Source organism: Solanum lycopersicum, chromosome 8 (assembly GCF_036512215.1).
Source record: "Solanum lycopersicum chromosome 8, SLM_r2.1".
In the NCBI taxonomy this organism is placed as follows: Eukaryota; Viridiplantae; Streptophyta; class Magnoliopsida; order Solanales; family Solanaceae; genus Solanum; species Solanum lycopersicum.
This window is the reverse complement of record NC_090807.1, coordinates 65,524,770-65,534,350: the sequence shown is the minus strand read 5'-3', so window position 1 is coordinate 65,534,350 and position 9,581 is coordinate 65,524,770. Positions and strand designations below refer to the sequence as shown.

Below are 9,581 nucleotides of genomic sequence, written 5' to 3'. Positions count from 1 at the left end.
GCCTTAGCTTTCATGATCTCAACTCCCATCAACTCTGGCCATTCATATGGAGTTGGATCTCCTGGTAGTTTACAACCATTGCCACTACAACCACAATCATCACAAGGAGGGTACATAGCAGATATAGATTGAAAAACAAATAGAAAACCAAAAAGTATTATTATTTTCTCCATGTTCTTTTGTTATGTTACTCAAATGAAAGGGAAGAACTTCAGCTTTTATAGGGATGCTAGGATACCTACCTTATTATATGGTCAAATATTTTATTAACTATATTTCCTTTTTTGAATTATTTTCAAATTGTTTTGTTCATATTTGTAAAACATATCTCCGTCATTGAGTTTTTTTCCTTTATTGTAACAAATTTCCAGATTTGCACATAGCATGTGCCAAAATGCTCTTGAAATGAAGAATATGTATTTTATGTATATCCTTAAAGAAGCACTCCCTTTCATTTCAAATTAATTAATTGATCCTGATTGGCTTAGTATTTTTTTTAAAAATTAATCAGAGGTGTATTTTATTAAACTAGCTTATTAATGGGGTCGGAGCCTAAATGGTATAAAATATTAATAAAAATTTCAAAACGTTATATGAATTTTTATTTTAACCAAAAGGGCAAAATCGCTAGAAGAGCAGTGATATTGCTCGCTGAAAAAAGCAAAATCGTTGCAATAGCAGCGATTTCCAAAATAAATTTTTTAATAAATCGTTGTCTAAGCAGCGATTTCTTTAATTTTTTATTTGAAATTTTAAAAAAATTAAATGAAGTGCAGCGATTTGTCTCCAATTTTTTTATGTTTTTTTAAGTCAAATTTTTAAAATTTTTTGATTACTTACTTATTTTTAAAAATCATTAAAAAAAATTTATTTTGGAATAATTAGTAAAGAATTTAAAATTAAAATTTCTAAAAAAAGTTTAAAATTTTATTTTAAACGTTTTAAAATATTTTTTTAAAAAAGAAATTGACTACTTATTCCAAAATAATTTTTTTTATTGATTTTTAAAAATAAGTAGTAATCAAATTTTTTTAAAAAAATTAATTTAAAAAAATATAAAGGAAAAATTGGAGACAAATCGCTGCACTTGCAGCGATTTGCTCTTCATTTTATTTTATTTTTACATTTCAAATAATAAATTAAAATAAAAAATTAAAGAAATCGCTTCTTAGACAGCGATTTATTAAAAAAAAATTATTTTGGAAATTACTGCTATTGCAGCGATTTTGCTTTTTTTGGTGAGCAACATCGTTGTTCTTCTAGCGATTTTGTCCTTTTGATTAAAATAAAAATTCATATAACATTATTTGAAATTTTTGTTAATAACTTGTACCCTTTAGGCTCCGGACTTTGAAACTTTAAACTCTTTTAAGCAAGTGAAGTGCGAGGTACTTCAAGTGAAATAGTGGTTGCTATGTAGCTGACACGACAAACAGTTCACTTGATGAGAATTCAAATTCAAGACCTTAACAAAGTCTCAATTTACTATACTATACTGATGGTAGGGATTCCAATTATTGGTAGACCTACCCAAAATAAAGTCTATAAAGAAATGCAAAGGTATTCATATCAAATATATAGTAAAATCTCACTAAATTACAACAATGTTGTAGTTTTCAGCTATTCAGAATAGCTGTAATCTACTATTATTACATAAACAAACATAAAAGATTATCAATTAGAAGTTTCACTTATTCCAATTTAACAGATATTGGAATTCTTACAACATACTTGTTAGAGATCCATGATATAGCTCCTTGAACAAAGCGGTCAGTGATTAACCCCGTTTGGGTAAATGATACTGAATAGGTTTCCTGTTGGTTTACCTGAGTGAAGACGAGGGTGGCGGGCTCAACAACTACATCGACTCCTTGAATTTGAGTGATGTTAACGGTGTAAGTTGAGCTTGCATCACCAACATTTGTAACTGTTCTTGTATAATTCTGAGTCTGTGGTCCAAGTATGATCGAGAAAGAAGGATAGTTCAGTTCTGCTTCGGATATACTTGATTGTAGTGAACACTTGACAGTTTGTTGCGCAAGGAGTTCAATGTCTTTGTCCTTGTAGCCTAGACCACATAGATATTGGATGTAGTTCTCAACTTTGATGTCATAAATAAGTCCGGGATCACTTGCCTTTGATGGATTTACATGGCCGGCACCAGTAGCAAAAATATCAGCAGGTAGATCCCTCTGATCAAGGATGGGTTGGCCTTCGAGGTTGAATTGATCAGCTGTAGTCATTATCGCGGATTTAATAGCAGCTGGTGACCAATCGGGGTGTGCACTTTTAAGCAGAGCTGCAATGCCACTAAGGTGAGGACATGACATTGAGGTTCCTGAGATGATGTTAAATGTCAAATCAGTGCCAGTTTTGTTCTCTACCGAGATGGGCCATGCTGCAAGGATGTTCACTCCAGGACCGATGATGTCCGGTTTGACTATGCCTGGACTTGCCAAGTTAGGACCCCTGGAGGAAAAAGATGATACAGATGGTGAACTCTTAAAGCCTATAATTGTGCCTTTGAAAATGATTCCAGCCGAGGGCGTGGAGGTTGAGTTTATGTATGCTTTAATACTTTCTCCAGCAGTATAACCCACGTGTGTCGCAGGAAGAACATGAGCATCAGCAAATGTGCCATCTCCGTCAATCTCTAGATTGGTAAGAATCATGGCAGCACCACCTGCATCCTTTACTGTCTGGCTTTTCTCAAGTCTTGGAACATCGCCACCTCTGTCACATACAACAACCTTGCCTTTGACATCGGTGTTATTAAGGGATCCTGAAGAACAGAGTGCAGCATCTTGATCGGAAAAGCCAGGGTATACCAAGGGCAATAAAGTATGAGGAAAACTCGCGGGCTGAAAAGCCGATTCACCATCATATTCTTGTCCATTCCCTAGCACAGTTGTTGCCACTATCTTCCTATCATGGGTGCTAGCGCCAACTGTGAGAATCCAAGGGGCCTCATTAGATAATGTAGAATTCAATGGACCTTCATTACCAGCAGAAACGCTCACAAAGATACCCTTTTGCATTGCAGCAAACGCCCCAGTGGCAATACCATCTTCATAAAACGGATCAGAAAATCCTCCAATGGAGAGAGATAGCACGTCAACACCATCATCTATTGCAGAATCTAATGCAGCCAATATATCAACATCTGAACAACTTTCTGTACACACCTTGTACATAGCAATGTGAGCAAGAGGGGCCATACCAGCTGCTGTGCCATTAGCATTGCCAAACAAACTTGCATCATCGACAAAGTTACCAGCTGCCGTACTTGAAGTATGTGTACCATGACCTTCATCATCAAAAGGTGGATCACTTGAACCACCCACCAAATTCCTCGCGCCAATGATCTTCTTGTTACACGTCACATTTCCTCTGAACTCACATTTCCCTTTCCACTTTGCCGGTGGAGATGGCATGTTCTCATCACTAAAAGATGGATGATTAGGAGTAATCCCAGTGTCTAGAACCCCAATAATCACACCCTTACCATAATTTGATTCTTGCCAGAGCCCCATATTCCGATACAACCCCAAGAAGTTTGGAGTATGCGTTGTATGCAAAGCTAATATCTTCTCAACCCTCGCGGACACAAAACCATCTTTCTTTTCCATTTCGTTTACCTCCTCAGCTGACAATCTGGCCGCAAAGCCAATAGCCACATGGTGATAAGAGTGAATAATGCGCGATGGCTCCTCTGCACCAGCCAACACTTCCGGTAAAAAGGAGCTGTAGTAGCTTTCTAGATCATCCGAGTTAGCAAGAATTCGGGCATCTGGCTTATTTACATGAACAAGGTAAGTTTGCAATGCATTTGAACGTTGCGCAACTGTCAAATGCAAACTCAACAAGAAAGCAATAGAGAAAATGAAAATGTAAGTCATGGTTGATATTTGGCTATGGATGATCAAAATATAATTATATATATACTATGAACAGAGGAAAAAGTAATATTATAAACTAATACAAGAAAACAAAAACATAGGTAATTTCTAAGTGAGCCGGCTTAGGAACAAAATTGTTGTATTTATTTACTAAAAGTATTTATCAAAGGAGGGAACATCATAAGAAGTAAATCACAACAATATTGGATTATTTGGGAAATTATTATTGATATTGTCCCCAAAGGCGATAATTCTGTTGTTCATGTAAGAAAAATAATATTGGATATTTCTCAACTCCAAGTATAGTCCAACTGGATTTTCTAATTGTTAGTCATTCATAGATTATGTATTGATTATTTCATTGATCGTTTAAATTAGTAATATCAACTCAACTCAGTGTTACAACAACAATATACTCAGTGTAATCCCACAAGTAGAGTGTGTATGCAAACCTTATTCGTATGTTGAAGGTCATATAAGAAAGACGAAATCATTAAATAGTAATGTACCTGCAGTATGGAGGATATAAGTAATTAACGAATGAGTACTCATTAATTGAAGCTGTTAATTCCATCAAAATTACATGTAACTAATGGAAGTAGATATTTGTTTTTTTTTCTAATCTATTATGGTAATAACTTAGCTTTTTTTCTTTTTAACTTATGAACTAAACCTCATATGCTTATTCTACAGTAAAAATTACAATGAAATGGGCTTAACATATGAAAATCCAGCCCTTACAAGTCTCTCAGACGATGCAGAATCTAATTCTTGAACTTGAGTTTTTCGGAAGGATATATACTATTGAGTTGACGTCCATTTTGTCCATGCCCATACGAGAAATCTCTGCCACGAATCTTCTTACTTTGAGTTCGTTTACTGTTGGCTTCACTGCCTTCTTCCGGTTTGTTTCTCCTACGACTATTATATGTAAATGGCACAAGAATTATGGTGTGACCAAATAGAGAAGATCAAGCAATAAATTGCAAACAGAACTGCGTGAAATACAAACCTGAAATGCAGCAAAAGATACAATACACCAACAAGCGCAGTGCCTCTAGCAACTGTTTTCAGCAATGGTCTCTGTCGATGTTTATCTTTTAATTCACCAGCATCTGTTTCTTGATTTCCCTCTGAAGCATTTTGTTCCCACAAATGTGGAACTTTATGTTTCCTGTCACCCTATTTAACAAAAAGAAACGAAAAAATGTCAATGTGATTAAAAGGTGAATTCTTGAAATTACTAATGAAAAATGAGTCGGAGTTCAAGAAGATTCACAACTAAGAATATACTTACATCATCTCCTGGAAGTGTTGGTTTACATACTTCACTTGCATCACCTGAACCACAGACGGTGCAGGAACAGGGGTGGCCTTTTTCAATATGTTCACAACAATTTGCAGAATTAACGGAATTATTCCGATCCATGTTAACACCATCCAAAGTCATGGATGGTTCACATGTACTACTAACTACTTCAGAAACAAATTTGAGATACTGTGAATCACCATCACATCCTTCATTTCTGCCAACTAAAGAGACATTCTTAAGATTATTTCTACATGCAGCAGTATCAAGACAAACCATATCTTCACTTCTTGCAACCTCGATATCTTCACTATGTGTGGAAGCAGAGAGCGGTTCATCTGAAGCGGGATATGTGAGCTCACTGAGACTGGCAGAAATTTTAGGTTTTATCACAGAGGGTTCCTTAGTATCATGAAAAACAAGTTCAGTAGTAACAACATTCCATGCTACATGACTTGCAGATAAATCCTTTTGCTGCCGATCGGCCTCATTTTCCAGTAAGGAACCAGAGGTTTCTTCTGTTAAACATTCGTCTGCATCAAATTGGTCATCAAAATCCAAAGCATGCACCCGACCTAGTACAGAGCTCATGCTAGTGGTTGATGAAACTTCTGCGTCTTCATTATCCGAATATTTATACTGATGTCCATTCTGAAAAGTCCCTTTACTGGAATTTGGTCTATGGGAATCAATTGCCATAAATAAGTTCAAAATATTATCTTCACCTTCCCGCAAAACAGGCGTACTACCATCAGTTCCACCAATAATTGAATCTGAGAATGATAAGTAGTTGGAAATACAACTACCTTCCATTTCGTAATCATACATAGAATCTCCAACAATTGACTCATCATTTTCCGCATTAAGGTTACTATAATCAAAGTGTATCCTATTATTGGGACTAATATATTTCCCTCCATTTCCTAGAGAAGAGCTGTTTTTCTCTCTTCTGTTCTTGCTAACAGCTGAATATTCACCGAAAGAATTGTCTGCATCTGTATCTGTGGCATTACCATCTTCAAGCTGATTCATAGATGAGCAACAAGACTCTTCTCCCACAAATTTGCTCTCTGCCTCATCAGACTCTTCAGATGAAGAATCATAGTTTGCTTCACACTCTGTGATTTTATTTCTCTATAGCATTCATAAGGATATATTAGCATCTCGCAGATAAGAGTGTAAACATTTTTATCACAAGGAGAAAGAAAATAGTGTACTATTTCCAACTAATGGTGCATTTAACATACCTCCGTAAGTTTTGATCTTGTTTCTTTATACGAGTAATAACCAGAAGAACTTGAAAGGCTGCATTGTGATGTCTCCAAGCTTCTTCGAATGCCACCCACCATATTTTTTGGCATGACTACCATAGAGGTCACCAAGTCGAAGTCAGGAACCTAAGGCATACAAACAGGTTTATAGCAGAAGTAAAGGAAGTACAAGAGTTCGACCGCAACCGAGAGAACATAATAACCAGCCAGAGAAGCACAAGCTATCCAGAAGTAAGTGAACGATGTTACTTGATAAAAAAAGGAAATGAAAAATGTCTGCAAGAAGATTTTTACCTTCAATTGTTTGGAACGGGCCTTATTTGAGAGTGCCCTTAAGCAAATGCAAACTTTCCGAATGTTCTTTTTCTCAACAACATCAGATGGGGAGAAGAGATCGATACCATTTAATCCTAGTATTTTGCATATCTGCCAAAGCCAGGGATTACAAGGTTTATCCCCTTTTCTCGGTCTCATTGAGGGGTTTTCTCCCCCTCATGAATAGCAGTGTCGTTATCTCGCCATTGAAATAGAGACAAATCAGAAGAACTTACCTTTAAAAATGAGTCAACATTAGAATATGGCATATATCTCCCACTGCATTTCCGTGAACCAAGTGGTTCATACTTCATATGTCTTAGCTCTCCACACTTTGCCAATAGCATATTCCATAATTCTTTGGCAACTTCAAACCTACACAAGTTATCTTTTCCAGATGTTAAAATACAAGGTCATATATTCTGGTAAACTGCAACACCCTTCAGAGTATAAAGTGATCTCATACTCCAGACTAGAAAAGATCAGAATGTACATTCAACTAAGGTGCAAGTACTGGACAACATAAGAGAAAGTAGTTTGAAACGGTTGGTCAATCCAACTACTTTAAAAAATAGAGCAAAGAATAGATAAAGGATTCAATCCAACTACTTTGGAAGTAAGTCCTGAATCTTTGCTGCATCATTGCAGCTTCGAGGGATCCTAAATTCCCATACACTAAGAACCATTGATTCTTAGGTGAAGTAATACAGCAGCTGGTAAAACACGGGGCAGGGGATAGTACAGGTGTAACGGTTGATTGAGCTTGCCTGGATTAACACTTCTCTACGCCATACATAATCTCAATTTCAAGGGGCATACAACATGGGGAAAACGGAGCCCTCCCCATTGGATAAAATGAAGAAATAAATGTTAATGTTCCCTTTGTCGTTTTCCTAATATTGGTAGTTGAAGATTTAAGAAGCAGAGAATGTCTCAACTCAACAAGGAGAACTTTAGGAACATAAAGGGTTAACTCTGTCATTTGCCGTTTTTGAGGCAAGTAAAATAACCATTAGTATAGATATAGTAGGATAGGCTTAACAGAATATCAAGTACTCACACTTCCAAGTGTACATACATGATTTTAACATCAACACCTCGAGAATCAATAGATTGATTTTTATTATCTATTGGTAGCTAAAAATAAAAACTTGAACGAATCTTCAGTTTTGATCCCTATAACAAGAAAACATAACAAAGTTGGAACTGAAGGAATACAAAGTCTTCATAATCAATGTGTTAGTTTAGTTTAATCCCACTAATTGCAATTAAGCTCTTCCCTTATCAAACACAATATCAACATTTCAAACTGGATACAAGCAACATCAAATTAAGCCAAAAACGAAAAAAAAAAATGTAACAGTATCAATGTGCAAGAACTCGAACAATTAGTCACAGCATTAATAGCAATGGGGTAAACTGAAATCATCATTTCTTTTCGATAACAGTGGTATCCAAACCAGCTTGTACCTACCAGCTTCCACCATCCCATCATCAACATGTTACCAGTTGAAACCACCATTCTTTAATAATGAAATACCAAAACAGTTGGAAAACCTCTACTTAAACTTCAACAAAAAATAAAAAAATCCTACCTTTACCATAAAAACATCAGTAAAACTCAAATGGGGAAAAGGGGAAATACTTACAAAAGATCCCCATCAGCAAGCAAATCAGAAATATGCAAGTGCTCATCCAATCTCATTTTCAACACTTCCCCAAGCCATATCCTTGTTTGAGTCTAAAAAAACAACAAAATTAACCACAAATTTTTTTTTAAAAAAAAAAAAGAAAAAATGGGGAAAGTCAATTCACCTGCAAGAACACATCATCAAGTTCACGAAAGTTAGATTCAGCTGAAGATTTTGAAGAATCACCACTGTAGCCGCCCATTTTTGTTTTTGAATCAGTCAAAAACAAGTGAACAAAATCACTACAGTAACATAATTTCAAAATGAAAGCTTAGGTATTTGACATTAATGGTGAAATTTAATGTGAGGATGGCGTAGCAGACGCGTATTTAAATTTTAGGGCAGATAAATAGTGAGAGTTCTTGTGGACTGTGTTTTACTTTTTTTTATATCAGAAGAAAATTCACTCACTTTTTCCCCTAATTTCTTGGTATGTTTGAAAGTAGACAAAATTTAAAATAACATCACAATCTCTATGGGCCCACAAATTTTTAAATCTTTTTGTTTTTTTAGGTAGGTGCGAGTTGAGTTGTGAAGAGATAAATTTTGACGTAATTCATGCGAATAAGGAATAGGATTGTATCTAAACGTGATTTATATATACATGGAGAAAGTTGATATTATTCATTGCGAATGAGTGATTGGATTGTATTTGATATAATATACTATTTTTATATGGATAATGTTACCTAAATGTATTTCGATGTTTTGGTTGTTCAATCATGTCATGAACAATATTTTCTCAAAGTAAATTGATTTGTGCTGAAAAATGCATGTTTGTGGTTCATCGTGGTATAAAAAGCTATTTAAGTTTAGATGTTTAAAATTTTAATTTAACAAATAATTGAGCTAAGAAAAAGGTTTTGTACGAGGGGAAGGAAGTTTATGAGCTAATTACTTAGATACATATTAATTTGTATATTTATGCATTTTATCAGATTTTGATGTACTCAAAAACGTGTAGTTACGTCCAGATGTATGTATCTCGAATACATGAAGTCAAAATTAAGTGTAATTTATTCTAGATATATCCAAGATGATTTATATGTATTTTGAGAGACATAACAAATGTCGCTCGCCTTTCTCGCCACTCCCA

General features: G+C 35.2%; 2 protein-coding genes across 3 annotated transcripts; both read right to left on the bottom strand.

Annotated features, from left to right (window-relative positions):
* Window positions 1-1,550: 1,550 nt before the first annotated feature.
* LOC109120963 (subtilisin-like protease) lies at window positions 1,551-4,190 on the bottom strand. The gene has a single exon (XM_019215356.3). The coding sequence runs from the start codon at window positions 3,897-3,899 to the stop codon at window positions 1,692-1,694; it is 2,208 nt and encodes a 735-aa protein (XP_019070901.1). The 5' UTR covers window positions 3,900-4,190; the 3' UTR covers window positions 1,551-1,691.
* A 239-nt stretch (window positions 4,191-4,429) lies between these two features.
* Window positions 4,430-8,917, bottom strand: LOC101252512 (uncharacterized). 2 transcript variants are annotated; one of them, XM_004245623.5, is made up of 8 exons: window positions 8,610-8,917; window positions 8,444-8,535; window positions 7,031-7,169; window positions 6,774-6,905; window positions 6,456-6,605; window positions 5,197-6,342; window positions 4,912-5,081; window positions 4,430-4,820 (listed from the first exon to the last, which is right to left on the bottom strand). In XM_004245623.5, the coding sequence occupies exons 1-8, from the start codon at window positions 8,685-8,687 to the stop codon at window positions 4,664-4,666; spliced, it is 2,064 nt and encodes a 687-aa protein (XP_004245671.1). In that variant the 5' UTR covers window positions 8,688-8,917; the 3' UTR covers window positions 4,430-4,663. The 2 variants fall into 2 exon arrangements, with proteins under 2 accessions (XP_004245671.1, XP_010325439.1); XM_010327137.4 differs by having other exon boundaries at window positions 7,031-7,182; window positions 8,610-8,914.
* Between the last annotated feature and the right edge of the window lie 664 nt (window positions 8,918-9,581).

Bases quoted from the DNA above. Each gene is read 5' to 3' on its own strand.
- LOC109120963 (XM_019215356.3), bottom strand. From the start codon at position 3,899: ATGACTTACATTTTCATTTTCTCTATTGCTTTCTTGTTGAGTTTGCAT.
- LOC101252512 (XM_004245623.5), bottom strand. From the start codon at position 8,687: ATGGGCGGCTACAGTGGTGATTCTTCAAAATCTTCAGCTGAATCTAAC. The intron at 6,906-7,030 runs GTAAGTTCTTCT...TGGCTTTGGCAG, and splicing joins ATGTTGACTCATTTTTAAAG to ATATGCAAAATACTAGGATT. The intron at 4,821-4,911 runs GTTTGTATTTCA...TACATATAATAG, and splicing joins TATCTTTTGCTGCATTTCAG to TCGTAGGAGAAACAAACCGG.